This window comes from Littorina saxatilis, linkage group LG10, assembly GCF_037325665.1.
Source record: "Littorina saxatilis isolate snail1 linkage group LG10, US_GU_Lsax_2.0, whole genome shotgun sequence".
NCBI classification, from domain to species: domain Eukaryota; kingdom Metazoa; phylum Mollusca; class Gastropoda; order Littorinimorpha; family Littorinidae; genus Littorina; species Littorina saxatilis.
The window spans coordinates 16,059,463-16,078,862 of NC_090254.1; the positions used below are offsets into that span (position 1 = coordinate 16,059,463).

Consider the following 19,400-nt stretch of genomic DNA (forward strand, 5'->3'; position numbering starts at 1 on the left):
GGTGTGTGTGTGTGCGCGTGCGTGCGTGCGTGTGTGTGTGTCTGTCTGCGAGCGTGCGTGCGTGCGTGCGTGTTTGTGTGTGTGTGTGTTTGTGTGTGTGTGTGTATGTGTGTGTGTGTGAGAGAGAGCGAGAGAGAGACAGAGAGAGAGACAGAGACAGAGACAGAGACAGAGACAGACAGACAGACAGACTCAGGCAGACACTGACAGACAGACAGGCAGGCAGGCAGGCAGGCAGGTAGACAGACAGACAGACAGACAGACAGACAGACAGACGTAAACAGAATGATATAGAGATCGCGACAGACTGAAAATAATGACCCTACCACAAACCTTTGATCACAAAAAGTTGGTGGGGACAAAAAGCCCATGACCTTTAGCAACAATCGTACTGGTTCTCCCCACAGAGTGCAATCAAACGATTACTTCCCTTGAGGTAGGATTGTGGTCATCTTCACGCAATGATCGACGCGATTATCTCCCCTCCTACGGGCATGCGCGGAAAGAGGAAGCCAAATGTCGTCTGCTTCATGCAGACGTTTGTAGCAGCGTTTAGCGTTCCTGTGAAAATGATTCCTCTCCGAACAGTGACCTTTTTATCGTTAGCAGGTGTTACAGAAACACAAACAAGACGTATCTGCTTCTTGCATCAACCCCCCCCCCCCCCCTTCCGCTCTCAGTGTTAGCAAGTCTTGCTGTCTCAGGCACTGTTTTCATCGGATTAATCGAGAGAAAAAAGAAACCAGAGTCGACCAGGCTTTTTCTACTCAAAGGCACCCTACAAAGGTAAGGTTTGGTTTTTATGAACAAATTCAAGCATACAAGATCGTTGTAAATAAAGCGAAGCCGTGGTCACGGTCAAGAGCGATATTTTTAGATTAAAATGTCGATTAAATTCTGAACCTTTGACTTCGCATTAAAGGAATGTACGTACGTAACTTGATAAAAAAAAACCTATTTGCTCAGAGAGTTCATTTTGAACTACTAAAATGAATCTTCTACTTGTTCTCCTTCTTCTTGTTCTCTTTTTCCTTGTTCTACACCTTGTTCTCCTTCTGTTTCCTTGCTGAAAGTGGCAAAGTCAGATGGATTAGTAGCAATGTCCTCTTGTATGTTGGTTTGATAGATTTTAGAAAGGCCTACGATACTGTTAACCGCACTGTGCTGTGGTCCGTGTTGATGAGATCGGGTGTCAGCGGAAGAATGTTAAGAATGATAAGAGCTATGTATGTCACTGTTGAAGCACGTGTCCTTTCCAATGAGGGTTATACGGACTATTTCGAATGTCTACAAGGGCTGAAACAAGGTTGTGTTATGAGCCCAATGCTGTTTTCTTTGTTAATTAATGAGTTGGCGAACGAAATTATTGAAAAGGGCAAACATGGTGTGTCCCTCGGTCCTACGGAACTTGAACTTTTTTGTTATTGTTTGCTGACGATCTCACTTTGATAGCATCCACTGTTATTGGATTACAGAACCAGTTAAACGTGTTATGTACAGCAATGCAAGGACTGGGTCTTAGAGTAAATCTGGATAAATCAAAAATAATAGTTTTCAGAAAAGGCGGATTTTTAAGTGCAAGAGAAAAATGGATTTTTGATGGGAATCAGTTGGAGGTTGTAAATATCTTGGCCTCACCTTTTCAACAAGACATAGTTATGGCGTCGCAATTGAAGACGCAGCAACAAGAGCAAAGCGAAGCACGATCGAAATTTTGAATACTTTAAAGAACATGGGTTGTAACTCATTTGATGCGCAAGTATTGCCAATATTATCATATGGAGCCGAAATTTGGGGTTATGAGAAGTATGACCAATTGGAACGTGTTCATTTATTTGCATGTAAACGGTTTCTACACGTAGTAGATAAAACTCCCAATGATGTTGTGTATGGTGAATTGGGTAGGTATCCTCTTTGGGTGACAACAGTCACAAGGTTGATTAAATATTGGTTACGGTTATTGAGACAGCCAGACAATTTTTATTCAAAGAAGGCATACAAAATGTTGTTCAACCTCCACGAAAAAGGTGGTATCACATGGGTAACGCATGTAAAGGCAGTTTTGTGTGAAAATGGATTTTTACCAAGTTTGGATGTTTGGATGTGGAAACGAGAGGGTGTTTTTTGCAGAACTGAAGGAGAGGCTCTGCAGTTCCTTCTGTCATGATTGGCGTAATCATTTGGAATCGAGTGAGCGTCTATCACTGTATGGAAAATATAAAGCCTGTTTTGAAAAAGAACGTTATGTGGACATTTTATGGAAAGATGTGTACAGAAATGTCATCGCTCAATTTAGAATGGGTGTTTCACAGATAAATATCCACAGATATCGCGTCCAAAATTCAACAGAAAACAAGTGTTGCCCCTTTTGTGAAGTTAAATTAGAGACCGAAATCCATTTTTTTTTAATGCCAAACATATTGTGAGTTAAGAATAAAGTATTTAGCACAGTTTTTAAGTGTTGGTGATCAGTTGGGCAGTATGATTACCATGTTTAAAAAAACAAGACACAGAAACAATTGTAGATTTAGCAAAGTTTTTGTTTTTTTGCATTTCAGTTAAGATTGTCACTGTTAAATAATAATGAGGATTAATTGTCGCTGAAGGTTTTGTTGTTGCTGTATTTATTGTTCGGTTGTATGTATATATTAGGCAGCATTGATGTGCAAGATTATTGATAGAGGAAAGCTTGGAACAAACCACTGTGTATTTTGCATGCGTTTAAATATCATGTTTTCTATTTTTCCCTGTGATTCATGTGTACCCCCCCACCCCCCCCCCCCCCCCCCCCCCCCCCCCCCATTGAAAGGGGCTGTAGGCCCATATTCAATAAAACTGTGTCAGTGTCAGTGTCAATGTCCTCTTGTAGTAAACAAACACAAAACAAAACACAAACACAAACACAAAACATCGTGGAAGTGAAAACCAAAATCTGCGGTCTACTGAAAATCTGAATGTTAGCTGTTTCTGAATGAAGTGCCTGTGCATCACATAATTCGCAACGTTCGCGCGTGCACGCACGCACGCACGCGCTACACTCTCACACGCACACACACACACACACACACACACACACACACACACACACACACACACACACACACACACACACACACACACAGAATAGGGCAAAAAGGCATGATTGTTCTTGTACGTATTTGCTCAACCTAAAACTAGTTCAGACAGGATGGCGTTACTTTGATTCAAGAGACATAGACAAGATCGGATGGTGTTATTTTGATTTGATAGGTAGGCAAAAACCTTAAGACTCTACCGGGTTGAGAACAAGTGTAACAGTCTATTCAGGCTAATCCTGCTGCTGCTGCTGAACGTGTGTGTGTGTGAGTGTGTGTGTGTGTGTGTGTGTGTGTGTGTGTGCGTGTGTGCGTGTGTGTGTTTGTGTGTGTGTGTGTGCGTGCGTGTGTGCGCACTTGATGCGTGCGTGCGTGTGTGCGTGCGTGCGTGCGTGTGTGTGTGTGTGTGTCAGCCAGAGTAGTAAATAGTAGATTATTTTATGTTCTTCTTTTTCTTTTTGTTCTACTTATTTTGTTTTTGTTATTCCGTTGTTTGTTTTGCCATTGCCGCGCGTGTAAAAGTTTGGTTTGCGTTTCTTGGTTTTTTTTTTAATGATTGTATCAGCTGTAATTGCGTTTTCTGTTTGGCCGATGTTGGTTGATGAAAGAAACCGGCTTGAAATCAAAGAGTTCATAAAGTATTTCTGGTGACAAATTAAAGCAACTGAGCCGCTGGTGGAACAACAGGAAGCAACACGGGTCCATTTATTCCTCAATAAGGTTGTGAACTAAACGCATAATACACATTTTCAGGTTTCGACAGACATGAAACAATTGTGTCTTTTCTGCATTACTTTTGATGGCTGAACAATATTGTTTGCGGTTGGCCTTGCCCTATAGTGGACAATATTGCTTCCAAACCTTTTTAAGGTGCGTGTACGGTTGTTGTTGCTTTCGTTAATGCTGCTGTCGATGTTGTTGTTGTTGTTGTTGTTGTTGTTGTTGTTCTCATTTTTGGTGATAATGATGACTTTGATAATTAAACAAAGCGACATTTCTTTAACCAGAGGCAAGATGCGAACTTTGAAGCTTCAGATATTTAAGCATGACTGTCTTCTTTAGTATACTAGCAGTGTTGAGACTTTAAAAACAAAGTGCAGTATCGTTAAATTGAGGAGATTTATTCTTTTCAGATGCATGACGAGACCACTTGGTAATCTACATTTAAATGCAAATGTTAACGGTGTAAATGAGATGTGGACATTCTTGCTGCATCAAAAAGTTTAAATGGTGTGACGATCCAGATATTTAGAGCCTCCGCATTCCAAGTCGTTAAACATGTGATACTGAGCAGAATTTTGCTGCGCAGATTTGTCATTGTATTCATGCAATTTATAGTTGCGTGCAAAAACATTAATTATCCTTGAGGGAATGAGATACTTCATAGCATTCCATAAAACTGAATGCGTTTTGCTATTTTGCAGCGGATTACCTCTTCAAAAAACAAAGAAAGAATGTTTCGCACATTAAAGTGATCGTTTCAAAGTGTAGAATATCACAACTTAGGGGTTGATACTGAAGCTAATAATGGCTCTTTACAGACAGGCATGTCCTCCTTTTGAAAACTCGGTCACGTGACAGTTTAAGCCGGCTTTGATGGTTGGGAGCATGAAACAAAAACATAAATCAAGCTTGCATGATGTTTAAAGAGAATAGTACGCACAGTTAATTCCAATAACACTTCCACCTCAAGCTATTATTAAGCACAATTATACCAGAGAAAAAAATAAGAAAATCAACACTTAATAGCACTCTACGCTTAGCCGAAACGTCCTTTGATGAAAGTTTTTATCAAGCCTGTCGCTTCAACACTAAACAATATCTGAGAGAAACAAAAACAAACGCCAAGAGATTTAGATGCTTAAATAGATTATTCTTTGCGATGGTCTGTAAGCGCGGGATAAACAGGATGTTTCTATGTCAAACACGAGTCGTTAGGCTCCACAAAATAAGATAACCTGCTTCTACGAATAGCATCTTTTTCAAGGCAGCATGCTTGTTTACCGTTGGATGCCAGTTTTTTTCTTCTCGCTTTTGTAATCTCTTACGGCAAAATTCCGCACATATTCGGTTCATTCAAAGATGCGAAACCTGAGCTTAAGGAATGCACCTAAATAGCTGAGGTCAAATACCATGCCGTCTGGGGTTAAGTCGCGCGCCGTTTCGGATGAAAAACAGATTGCAGATACTATAGTTGCATACAGTAGCCGATACTCACTTGCTAATTATAATTTTTCGGTGTTAGTTCATGTATGTTGGCAACCATTGCGACTTCATCTTGAGACTGATATGTCAAGTCATTTTTCTGCGCACATATTTTTCCTAAAACATTCTTTCGACTTGAAAATAGCCTCAGCAAAATGAAAACAAAATGACTCAGCTTCCCTTGGACTTTCCATTCTCTTTTTATTACATTTGTTGGCGTCGGTGTTGGTGGGTGTATTGGTGGCGTTGCTGTCGCTGTTGCTGTTGTTTATTTCCTCCTGCTCCTTTTCTTGTCGTAAAACACTGACATTTAATTGAGATAAGTCCGCAAATAGCTTATAATGCTTGATACAGAGATGACAGTTCAAATGGGGCGGGGGGGGGGGTTCATAGAAGGGAAAAAGAGAGTGGGAATGAGGGGGTGTTCACTAGTTCTTTCTTTCTTTGGTGTTTAACGTCGTTTTCAACCACGAAGGTTATATCGCGACGGGGGAAGGGGGGGGGGGGGGGGGGAAAGATGGGATAGAGCCACTTGTCAATTGTTTCTTGTTCACAAAAGCACTAATCAAAAATTTGCTCCAGGGGCTTGCAACGTAGTACAATATATTACCTTTCTGGGAGAATGCAAGTTTCCAGTACAAAGGACTTAACATTTCTTACATACTGCTTGACTAAAATCTTTACAAACATTGACTATATTCTATACAAGAAACACTTAAACAAGGGTAAAAGGAGAAACAGAATCCGTTAGTCGCCTCTTACGACATGCTGGGGAGCATCGGGTACATTCTTTCTCGCCCCAACCAATATGGGACTCCCCCTAACCCGCGGGGGGTTTGTGTTAACTAGTGGAGGATGAGATATTATGTTGGGTTGAAATGGTGCAATGGGGTGGGATGATTAGGCGCATGCAGTGAGTCACTAAGCAGTGCACTGTCCTTAAATGTTTCCAAGTTGCACGTGCTTGACTGTAAAGTGCAGATATCGGTCAGGGCAACACACACACACACACACACACACACACACACACACACACACACACACACACACACACACACACACACACACACACACCTTGCGTGCACACACGAAAAAGATAAGGACTTGAGGACACGCATTAAAATCTCCGAGCCCTTTTTAATGTCGGACGTTTACCTTTAGCTAGCGACCTTAACCTCAAGCCGAAAAAGCTTTTAGTGAACTTGTTAATTAAAATTCGTCTGTTTCAGGATAATGGATTACAAAATCCTATCACAAAATAACTTGTTCAACATACAGATAATCTGACTGGAAAGTATAGTTCTATCAGTAACTAATTTAGAAAGACATACGGAGGATGAACATCAACATTGTTATTCCATCGCCGTGAGTTTTTGTGATGATGAGCTCTTTATTATTAATGTTTTAATTATTATTAACATACATTTCCTGCTTCAGTGCGGAAAAATTCAACTAAAACATGACTAATATACACACATATTTATTTGAGATAAAAACTATCACAAAGTATAAGCTTTTCCAGTGACCTAGACATCGAACACAGGACGGTGAGGTTTGGCACACCCTTCAGTCTTCCGGTCAATGGTATATAACTGGATTGTGTTTGTATGCGCAAGCTTTGTAGTTTTGACGTCATCGGCACCATGGCTTTTGATGGACAAACCAATGTACGGACGGAGACAGCACACCCATGTTGTTGTTGTTTGCTTAAGGCCCAGCCGACCAGGAAGGGCCATATCAGGGCGGTGCTGCTTTGACATATAACGTGCGCCACACACAAGACAGAAGTCGCAGCACAGGCTTCGTGTCTCACCCAGTCACATTATTCTGACACCGGACCAACCAGTCCTAGCACTAACCCCATAATGCCAGACGCCAGGCGGAGCAGCCACTAGATTGCCAATTTTAAAGTCTTAGGTATGACCCGGCCGGGGTTCGAACCCACGACCTCCCGATCACGGGGCGGACGCCTTACCACTAGGCCAACCGCCGCACACCCATGAAAACAACAGTCCGACGTGTCGTTGTATAATACATCATCAACCTTGTTTGCCAAAGGCTGTCTCGGCTCAAACGTCAATGAAAGTGGAAGATAACATACATCTAAGAAGAAAAAACCCACGCTTTTTTTGCGGTTCCAATCACTTTGACATTAAAAATATAAACGTTTTAATTCTTGGAGGAGTCGAACATTCCCTGTATGTACGACAATGCAGCAAATAAGCAAATTGTGTCACGGAAGCTTGCATCGTTCAAAAATTACTCGAACTGGCCAGACTAGCCGCGAACGGAAAACAATTACAACGACAAATAATGGCGTCTCTCGTCGTCGTGTCAGGGACTTTAAAAGCCGAGAATACCCTAACTGAATACTCAGAATGCCCTCAACTGCATACCCAGGATGCTTCCAACTACATTTTCAGAATGCCCTAAATGAATACTCAGAATGCACTCAACTGCATACCCAGGATGCCCCTAACTAAGTATTCAGAATGCCCTAACTGTATACTCAAGATGCTCCAACTGAATACTCAGAATGCCCTCAACTAAAAACTTAAGATGCCTCAACTAAATACTCAAGATGCCCCAACTGAATACTCAAGATGCCCCAACTTAAGTATCCAGAATGTCCCAACTGAACACTCAAGATGTCTCCAACTGAATATTCAGAATGCCCCATCTGAATACTCAAGATACCCTAACTGAATACTCAAGATGTCCTAACTGAATACTCAAGATGCCCTAACTGAATACTCAAGATACCCTAACTCAATACTCAAGATGCCCCAACAGAATACTCAAGATACCCTAACTGAATACTCAAGATGCCCCAACTGAATACTCAAGATATCCTAACTGAATACTCAAGATGCCCCAACAGAATACTCAAGATACCCTAACTGAATACTCAAGATGCCCCAACTGAATACCCAAGATACCCTAACTGAATACTCAAGATACCCTAACTGAATACTCAAGATACCCTAACTGAATACTCAAGAAGCCCCAACAGAATACTCAAGATACCCTAACTGAATACTCAAGATGCCCCAACAGAATACTCAAGTTGCCCCAACAGAATACTCAAGATACCCTAACTGAATACTCAAGATGCCCTAACTGAATACTCAAGATGCCCTAACTGAATACTCAAGATGCCCCAACAGAATACTCAAGATGGCCTAACTGAATACTAACTGAATACTCAAGATGCCCCAACAAAATACTCCAGATGCTCTAACTGAATACCCAAGATACCCTAACTGAATACTCAAGATACCCTAACTGAATACTCAAGATACCCTAACTGAATACTCAAGAAGCCCCAACAGAATACTCAAGATACCCTAACTGAATACTCAAGATGCCCCAACAGAATACTCAAGATGCCCCAACAGAATACTCAAGATACCCTAACTGAATACTCAAGATGCCCTAACTGAATACTCAAGATGCCCTAACTGAATACTCAAGATGCCCCAACAGAATACTCAAGATGCCCTAACTGAATACTAACTGAATACTCAAGATGCCCCAACAGAATACTCAAGATACCCTAACTGAATACTCAAGATGCCCCAACTGAATACTCAAGATACCCTAACTGAATATTCAAGATACCCCAACAGAATACTCAAGATACCCTAACTAAATACTCAAGATCCCCTAACTGAATACTCAAGATGCCCTAACAGAATACTCAAGATGCCCTAACTTAATACTCAAGATGCCCTAACTGAATACTCAAGATGCCCCAACAGAATACTCAAGATGCCCGAACTGAATACAAACTGAATACTCAAGATGCCCCAACAGAATACTCAAGATGCCCTAACTGAATACTCAAGATGCCCTAACAGAATACTCAAGATACTCTAACAGAATACTCAAGATACCCTAACTGAATACTCAAGATGCCCCATCTAAATACTCAAGATACTCTAACTGAATACTCAAGATGCCCCATCTAAATACTCAAGATGCCCTAACTGAATACTCAAGATGCCCCATCTAAATACTCAAGATGCCCTATCTGAATTCTCAAGATGCCCCATCTAAATACTCAAGATACCCTAACTGAATACTCAAGATGCCCCATCTAAATACTCAAGATACCCTAACTGAATACTCAAGATGCCCCATCTAAATACTCAAGATACCCTAACTGAATACTCAAGATGCCCCAACAGAATACTCAAGATGCCCCATCTAAATACTCAAAATGCCCTAACAGAATACTCAAGATGCCCCATCTAAATACTCAAGATGCCCAAACTGAATACTCAAGATGCCCCAACAGAATACTCAGAGTGTCATTAAAAAAAGAAATCGCTAAACAGCAAATGAGTGTCACAAGTAGGGCTATTTCTACCACACTGTCTCCCAATAATGCCCCTGGGCAACTAAATATTCAGAATGCCCGAACTGAATACTCAGAGTGCCATCATGAACAAAATCCTAAACAGCAAATGAGTGTCACAAGTAGGGCTATTTCTTCCACACTGTCTCAAAAAGCCCAATAAAAATACATTATTTCGTTTTGTGTAACTGATCCCTAAGATGAATTGCTCTTGTAAAGCAGGCCAACCCCTACGCGGCATTCGACATAGTCACGCATGAGTCACGCGGTATCGTTCAGCTAAAGAAGTGCCCATTAACCGCATTGCAGATTAAGGTTCAGGTTTGTTGTGACGGGCACGTTTTGCACGATGCTTAATTGTCCAGACTTAAAGATGCTCGACTCCCGGATTTGAATAAGTCCTAGAAATTCGATTTCAAATACATGTAGTTTTCTTCTGTGTGCACTTTCAGTCATCCAGAATAATATACTAACAATGAGGATATTTATATGACGCAAATCCTAAAACTGTTCAAGGCGCCTCACAAAAACAGACATAAATAAATAATTAGTCGGTACACATTCCAAATCAAATAATATGTAACACATATTGAAATGTATGTGCTTAGGGGCCTAGGTTCACGTGAATATCCTAATAACTATCTGAAAAAAGTGTTCAAACAAACAAAAGAGTATATTTACTGCAACGAGCTACCTAGAAATAGGCACCTCGATTTGAGGAAAAAAACAAAAACATTTTCTTCTCAATTTGTTTGGTCTTCATGCCAGTTGTGATTAATTTTTGCATGAAATGTTTCAAAAACAAGTACAGGATTGGCGGCAACCAACTTACACAAACTAACAAAAACAACACAAAACATGTTCGTTTCATGGACTACCCTTACAGCAACTATTACCATCTACTTAGTCTTAGTCACGCCTCGCCTTCCTGCACTTTTCGCGAAGTAGATGCAGAAGCTCAGTTCACTTGCCCTTGTGATCACGCCTGTGACATTAATGACTTTAAGTTAACACTTCGCAACTCGAGTAAATGAAATAAGAAGGTGAAAATTTAGTAAGGAGTTTCGCTGTGGCTAAATGCAGGAATGTTTTTAAAGGTGCAATGTTGAATTCCTGTAAATGTGCATTCACGGATTTCTTTAAAGGTGCAGTGCCGAATTTCTTTAACGGCGCAGTGCTCAGTGTCTTTTGAGGTGCAGAGCTGACTGTCTTTAGAGGTGCACAGCGAAACGTAACCCAAGCACACAAAGCTAAGGATCCCTTTCGTGTTCACATAGTATAAAAAAATATTAAAAAAACAAGAAAGCCCCAAATCAGTCAAAATGTTGTCAACATTTATGACCCTCCACCACAGTATGAGTCGCATGTCACCTTTGCATGATTTTCATATTTTCCCATTTTCCTAAAGAATTTTTTACGTTCTATCCAGTGGTGAAATCCGTTTTAGAAAAGAGCAAAAACTGTTTGAGTTATAAGCCTGTGACAAAGGTGACCCTCGCACTGTTACAAGACACTCCCCGTAGAACCGCGCGAGGTGACATTCGTGGTGGAGGGTCACATTTGATTCCATGCCTTGGAAAACATTTCACAAAAGTTCGATTCGTTTGATCTGTTTGTTAGTCTTTAACATTTAATAAACTTGAGTGGAGGGGGGAGGGGTCAACATGGTATTTTACAAAGTCAATCATGTCAGAGGTCTTTGAATTCTGAAGCCGATGAACAGTTGAATAGTACTGTGCCTGCCAAACGGTTGTGTGACGTGTCTGGTGTGTTGGCGAAGTGTCTTGTGCTTGTCACTTCTCGCTTTCAGCCCTCACCGCTGGCTAGCACCGTCTGTCCTTTTTAGGACAATGCGAAAAGAGAGCAGAATGCGTCAGTCTCTCCTGCCAGTACAATAACCTCTCCACAACAAGCCCTATGTAGTGCCTCCATCGCGGCGACAGGCGTAAACTGGGTACCGCAAGGCCCCAGGCTAGACTACAAGGACTCGGAGGAGGTTGGCCCCTAGACGTGCGGCATGCGGGCCCACCGGTGTGTGGAAACGCCCAGGTGCCCACGAACCAACCTCCAGCTATGGGTCAAATAGCCGGGCAGGATAGGCTCGTCAACCATGGCAGGCAGCTATCCTAAGAGAAGACCACTCTGAATTCAAAACGAGGGTAGAGGAGGCTCATCATCCATGGAAGGAAACTCGTCTAGGAGAAGGAAAACTCCGAAATGAAACCCACGCAGTCCCTCGAAGACGGAACGGCACTGGCCTTTTTTAGGCGGGGAGCAGACCGGGTGCCTACGCTATCCTCGACAAATGGTTGTGTCATCAACGAATCAACGTGATGGTGTCGTCTTCATGGAATAGTACTGTACGGAGCTTCTCTAGATAGACAGTACGCAAATCTCTCAATGACTTTTTCTTTCCGACCAATCAGAGGTTTTACTTTCTTCAAAGGTTATATCCGGGTGTTATGAGAGTGCTTAGATAAATAATCAGCTATTGCAGGATGCAAAGGTTGAAAATAGTTCCAAAACTGGCATGGAAAGAATATAAGAAACACTGGAAATAATCTCAGAAATCTGCGTCCAGTAATTATGTCCAAGCGTCTTTCATCCGATATGTAAAAAGTATTTGTTTAAACCGACAAATCTCTAAGAGATTAAACTGCCAAAAAGCTGATTGCACCAACTTTCGTTTTATTTTTGTTTTATTTTTTAATATAAATCTGATGGGTTTTTTTATTTTAATTTTACTTTTTTCTCGCACGTTCTGTTTGTAACGCCGCTCTTCTCTCTCTCTCTCTCTCTCTCTCTCTCCCCCCCCCTCTCTCTCTCTCTCTCTCCCTCCCCCCCCCCCCTCTCTCTCTCTCTCTCTCTCTCTCTCTCTCCCCCCCCCTCTCTCTCTCTCTCCCCCCCCCCTCTCTCTCTCCCCCCCCTCTCTCTCTCTCTCCCTCCCCCCTCCCCCCCCTCTCTCTCTCTCTCTCTCTCTCTTTTTCTCACTTTTTCGTTTTATCATTTGTCTGAGACGCCATTCTGAAGCTAGAGAACCGACACACAGAATCATTCCTGAACCCCCGGCCTTATTACATCTTGTGGGTTTCTTTCTATAACTTTTATAAATCATATATATATACACCCACTTGTCTGAAAATATCTGCGCGTGTCTTGTTATCTTCTCTATCAATGGAAGTGTTAGAAATGACTCTTATAAGGATGCGGACTCGAATCCCCCGCTGACCTTTTTTTTTTTCTCTGTCCCTTCTTTGCTTCTTTCTCTTTTTATATTCTATTTGCAATGCGACACGTATTATTAAAGAAGAAAGTGCGCGGGAGTTACTTGATATAACACTATTCAGATTTCTGTCTTTCAGCTGTTGGCAAGATCTAGGGCGGGGATGTAGCTCAGTCGGTAGCGCGCTGGATTTGTATCCAGTTGGCCGCTGTCAGTGGGAATTCGTCCCCACGTTCGGCGAGAGATTTATTTCTCAGAGTCAACTTTGTGTGCAGACTCTCCTCGGTGTCCGAACACCCCCGTGTGTACACGCAAAGCACAAGACCAAGTGCGCACGAAAACGATCCTGTAATCCATGTCAGAGTTCGGTGGGTTATAGAAACACGAAAATACCCAGCATGCTTTCTCCGAAAACGGCGTATGGCTGCCTAAATGGCGGGGTAAAAAACGGTCATACACGTAAAATTCCACTCGTGCAAAAAACACGAATGTACATGGGAGTTTCAGCCCACGAACGCAGAAGAAGAAGAAGAAGTTGGCAAGATCTGATTCAGGAACTCCACTTTACCGCAAAACTGCAGACATATTGAATTGTTTAATGTGTCTTTACAAGTTGGGACAGTGGACCCCCTTTCAGGACCTGTTGTTTGTTTGTTTGTTTGTTTGTTTGTTTGTTTGTTTGTTTGTTTGTTTGTTTGTTTGTTTGTTTGTTTGTTTGTTTGTTTGTTTGTTTGTTTGCTTAACGCCCAGCCGACCACGAAGGGCCATATCAGGGCGGTGCTGCTTTGACATATAACGTGCGCCACACACAAGACAGAAGTCGCAGCACAGGCTTCACGTCTCACCCAGTCACATTATTCTGACACCGGACCAACCAGTCCTAGCACTAACCCCATAATGCCAGACGCCAGGCGGAGCAGCCACTAGATTGCCAATTTTAAAGTCTTAGGTATGACCCGGCCGGTGTTCGAACCCACGACCTCCCGATCACGGGGCGGACGCCTTACCACTAGGCCACCGTGCCGGTCTTTCAAGTAATCTTCGACGAAGCCCGGACTTCGGTATTGCATTTCAGCGTGGTGGCTTAAAAATTAATTAATTACTTTGGTCATTAAAAATCTGAAAATTGTAAAAAAAAAGTAAAAATTTATAAAACGATCCCAATTTACGTTCATCTTATTCTCCATCATTTTCTGATTCCAAAAACATATAAATATGGTTATATTCGGATTAAAAACAAGCTCTGAAAATTAAAATATATAAAAATTATTATCAAAATTAAATTTTCGAAATCAATTTAAAAACACTTTCATCTTATTCCTTGTTGGTTCCTGATTCCAAAAACATATAGATATGATATGTTTGGATTAAAAACACGCTCAGAAAGTTAAAACAAAGAGAGGTACAGAAAAGCGTGCTATCCTTCTTAGCGCAACTACTACCCCGCTCTTCTTGTCAATTTCACTGCCTTTGCCATGAGCGGTGGACTGACGATGCTACGAGTTTTCGGTCTTGCTGAAAAATGGCATTGCGTTCAGTTTCATTCTGTGAGTTCGACAGCTACTTGACTAAATATTGTATTTTCGCCTTACGCGACTTGTTTCTTTCTATATTCTTTCCATCCTCTTTTTACTTCTTTCTTTCTTGCTTTTTTTTCTTTCTTTCTTTTTTCTTTCTTTCTTTCTTTTTTCTTTCTTTTTTTGTTCTCTTTCTTTCCTTCTGTTTTTTCTTTCTTTTCTTCTATCTTTCTTTCTATCTTTCTTTCTTTCTTTCTTTCTTTCTTTTTTTCTTTCTTTCTTTCTTTCTTTGTTTGTTTGTTTGTTGTTTCTTTCTTTGTTTCTTTCTTTCTTTCCCTTTTCTTTTTTTTCTTTAGCTCTTTGTTTTAGCGTTGAACCAGCGTCCTTTCGTACAGCAACAAACAACATAACAAAACCCTTCAACGCTGAAAGAAGCAAGGTCTTACAAAACCTCATCCGATGAAAACAAGCTTTTTTTGCAGTCGCATTTTACTGATCATTACCACCCGAGAGGTAAAGAAAAACAGGACAACAAAAGTAGCAAAATGACATTGAAAAAAACCTCTGAAAATGCACATACATTAAAAATTGAACAAAAGAAACCCACAATTTACGAATAGCCCAAAAGCAACACAGCGGATTCCGTAGTCTTCCTCAAAGATTGTTTGTGCAAAGTTTCACTCAATATGATTGAAAAATGAGGGTGTGACAGTGCCGCTTCAACTTTTGTAAAAAGCCGGATATGACGTCATCCAAGACATTAATCGAGAAAAAAAAAGAAAAAAAAGTCCAGGGATATCGTCTGGAAAAATGTGTAAGTGAAGTTTCATGATGATCTGTCCAGTAGTTTTCCGGGAATTGCTCTACACACACACACACACACACACACACCAGCACACACACACTAGGCCACCGCGCCCGCCGATTCGCGTTACAAAAGGTGTTACCCTGTTTTATTAGGCCTAAAAAAAATAGGTGTGGTTACGGTAACCCGACCTACCCTATTTTTAGGGGCCGACCCTATAACTTTTTATTACATCTGTCCAAAAAAAAAAAATAATAAACCAGTGCAGAAAACGCAATGAAAGCAAAATCGCCCGAGTCGCACACTTATTTCCCTGTAAAGTAGGTTTAATTTGTACTTACTAGAAAAAAAAGTTTAAAAAAAAATGTGATTGCCTACCTTCCTAGCATATTTTTTTTGGCTATGTTACCGTAACCACACCTATTTTTTTTTTTTTTGCCTTACAAGAATAGCGTGCATAATTTTTGCAGGTAAGTAAATTAATTGTTTTTTGCATGTGTTACTTTACCCGGAATTCAAGAAGAGCACACGGACAAGTGATTTGTCACGCTTATTAATGAAGATATGTAAGATATTCCCCTTAAAATGAAAAAGGTTAGGCCAAAAAAAAAGCGCGCGGTCAGCTCTAAAAGGCCCTATTACACAATTTTGAATGTATACTTAATATATATGTTTAAAAGATAAATTTGAAATGACTACTCACCAGTTCGTATGAAGGAGCTGCAGACGCGAGAAGAAGGCAGGCGAAGATGACGGCGAAGATTTGCAGAAGAAGCTTCATCATGTTTGCTGTTAGTGTTTTTGTGGTTTGTCCTTTTTCTGAGAAAACAAGTTGTGCTGCAGAGAAAGAAGCCGGTAACTTTTTAGCTTCACTAAAATAAAATAGCTTTCAGAGTTCTTCAATGTCTTTGTCTGGCGAAGGTGCAACTACTGGTGTCCGGTGATGACGTTTTTCTGGGATTTTTTCTTCTTATTGTTTTCTGGTTTTTTTTCTTCTTTCTGTTGTTATTATGGACTACCTAGAACTTTGATTGACAGCCTTCCAAAATAACTGTCTTTAGTCAGTGATTCTTTTACTCCAAAGTCTCTTTGCTCTCAGCTTTATCCTTGTCTACCCCACTTGTCACAGCTTCCAATGTTCTTTCTAAGAGAAGCGACTCGCAGCGTTGGTCTTGTCCGTCTCGGAGACTCTGATCGTCTGGTGGCCTTTTATACTCCGGGTACCGCCTCTTTAACAAAAATAGGTGGGGTTTTTTGTCGGTCGGTTTTCTCGTGTCAACGCTCAAATGATGCAACACTTGCTTTCTGCCGTGGGTGGTGTTTGTCCTAAGCAGCCTGGAGTGTTACTAAAAAGATGGTGCAAGGTGTGTCTCTTCTCGGTCGTCCGCTGTCTGTCTGTCCTGCCGCTGTTTCTCCGTGTCTATTCGGGGGTAATTTTCCGAGTGCGCGGAGGAGAACGATGTTTTTAAACACTGCCCACACCTACTCTTTTTCTCAAGGACAATGGCCGAGGCTGTTTTGCCGTCGGCGCGCGCGCTACTGATGCGACAGCACCGTGCTGTGATTGGCTGGCAAGTGGAATCAACTCAATAAAAACATGCAAATGACACCGGCACGGGATGCTGTTACGGCTGCGTGACAGCTAGGCTTCCACTTTGGTGGGCTGTTGTGGTGAACTAGCTAAGACTGATCGGAATCGTTGCTGAAAATCAACTCCCTTATTCGGCCAAAAGAGCTGATAGGTAAAAGGACACTAATGTATGAAGATGAAGTGTTGTTATTCCCAGTCTAACAAACTCTAAAACTTTATCTTAGCGTTGACTTATTCGGCTTATTCATGAAATCAATGTTGACCCAGGTTGTCCGATTTATAGAGCAAATGAATAAATCACATGTGTGTGAGTGACATTAAAAGCGCACTCCTTAACGTGTGTAAAGTTCCGCGCGCTCGCCATCTCAGATCTGGCCAAGTTTTTACGTGGAATAAGACCATCCCTCCACATAGTCACATACCAAAAATGAACAGCCTGGGTGAATTCTGTGTACAGCGGGACATTTTGATGAATTAATTTTGAAATTAAAAAAAATCTGTTTGAGAAATAAATTCATCAACAAATTTAAATCAACTCAGCAAACTGTGAGAGGAGGTCCCGCGACGCACAACACGTGGAAAGAGTGGCTCCCGGACTGGGGCCATTTAGAAAATGCCAGATCTCACACACACACACAACATACACAAACACTCACAAAAAAGCACACACATAAACTTGACTAAATGTAAAAACACCTGGGGGTATCGTCTGGAAGAGTTTGCATGGAATGTTTCATGAAGATCTGTCCAGTTGTTTTCTGGGAATCGTGAGTGTGTCTGTGTGTGTGTCTGTGTGTGTGTCTGTGTGTGTGTTAATGCGTGTGTGTGAATGTGTGTGTGTGTGGGTGGGGGGTGCGTGCTTGCTTGCGCGCGTGTGTGCGTGCGTGCGTGCGTGCGAGCGGCTGTTCGTCAGCGTGTGTGCGTGCGTTTGTGTACGTGCGCGCGTGAGTGTGTGCATGCATTAGTGTGTGTGTTTAATCATGTTGGCTTACCTACGCCACACCTATAATTACCGTGCAGCTCAGCTATTCAAAAGACCGGCTTTGAAGTTTGATCAGTTACCGACCGAGAGGATTCCCGGAGAAGGGACAAAAAGGTAGAAATACTTGAAGCCAGGATGTCATTTGCAGAGGAGCTCATCTTCGGTTTGTTGTTGTTGTTGTTGTTGTTGTTGTTGTTGTTGTTGTTGTTGTTGTTGTTGTTGTTGTTTGTGGGGGTTATGGTGGTGTTGGTGGTCGTTTGTGTTGCTGTAGAATTCTTACGCTTCCTCGGAACTTTGTTCATTTTGCATCATCGCATATATGTCGTTACGCTGATCGTCGTCATAACATAATTGATGCACACATAAAACGAGAATCAGGACAAAATAGATAATTAGATCGATTATTCTTGAAGTCAATTGTTCATTTTCAGTAAGAACGGTTTTGATTTGTTCAAACGTGCAACATTACAAGCTTTCTGTACTGCAAACTGTATTATCAAAATGCCCAAAATGTTAAGACATGTCTTTCGCCTCGTCGTGTTGAATTCAAGAGTGAGTCTTGACCGCTCCAATTGTCTATGTATTTAGACCCTGTTGGTACACAGGTGTGTGTGTGTGTGTGTGTGTGTGTGTGTGTGTGTGTGTGTGTGTAAATGTTAAGACATGTCTTTCGCCTCGTCGTGTTGAATTCAAGAGTGAGTCTTGACCGCTCCAATTGTCTATGTATTCAGACCCTGTTGGTACACAGGTGTGAGTGTGTGTGTGTGTGTGTGTGTGTATGTGTGTGAATGTTAGAATGTTAGAATAATGTTTATTGTCATGAACCAGTAAAGTTATTGACACAACAAACAACAAATAATAATAATGCATTATACAATGCTAAAACAATCCGTAACAAATTTGCCAAGACGAACTTGAACTTCGTCTTCTAAAAATAAGTTACTTGGATTTTTGTTAGCATATTTCATATTGATATGTGAAGCATCTTCTTTAAATTCATCCCTTAATTTAACATATTTATTGCATTTATCTAGAAAATGTATTTCATCTTCTATGACATTGCATTCAATACAAAGACGATTTTCTTTATACAAAAAACAAAATAAAATAAATAAAATCATAAATAAATAAATAAATTTGTGTGTGTGAGTGTGTGTGAGTGTGTGTGTGTGTGTGTGTGTGAGTGTGTGTGTGTGTGTGTTTGAGTGTGTGTGTGAGTGTGTGTGTGTGTGTGAGTGTGTGTGTGTGTGTGTGTGTGTGTGTGTGTGTGTGTGTGTGTGTTGCAGATCCAGAACATTGTCAATTTTGTTCAAAGAGGCACAGGTTCGATGAACTCATTTGCTTGTTAAAGACTTCTCTCAAAACAACTTGCAGAAGCTTTTCTCAAAACAAAAAACAAAAGAAGTAACAAAACACTGTCTTGACTTGCAGTTTGTGTAAGACGAATACAAATTCTTAAATGAAGTTTAAGTAGTTCCCTTTAACTGAAGATGACTTAACTGAATCCGAAAATGCGTGGGACTAATTATTGTCTTTCGCGCTTTTGTTTATTTTTCAATCGTAAAAAATTAAACTTGTTCTACGTTTAACCTAATCTCATAAGTACAAATTGTTGATCTTCTGGGTCAAATTTTGAATAAAAA

The 19,400-nt window shown here is 41.1% G+C and overlaps 1 protein-coding gene across 1 annotated transcript in view; it reads right to left on the reverse strand.

Moving 5' to 3' along the window:
• LOC138978286 (uncharacterized) overlaps positions 1-16,673 on the reverse strand; it is a 42,653-nt gene extending 25,980 nt beyond the window's left edge. Inside the window, exon 1 of the mRNA XM_070350965.1 lies at positions 15,888-16,673. Coding sequence (XP_070207066.1) covers positions 15,888-15,968 — 81 coding nt within the window. The 5' untranslated portion in view covers positions 15,969-16,673. The remainder of the gene's footprint in view (positions 1-15,887) is intronic.
• Between the last annotated feature and the right edge of the window lie 2,727 nt (positions 16,674-19,400).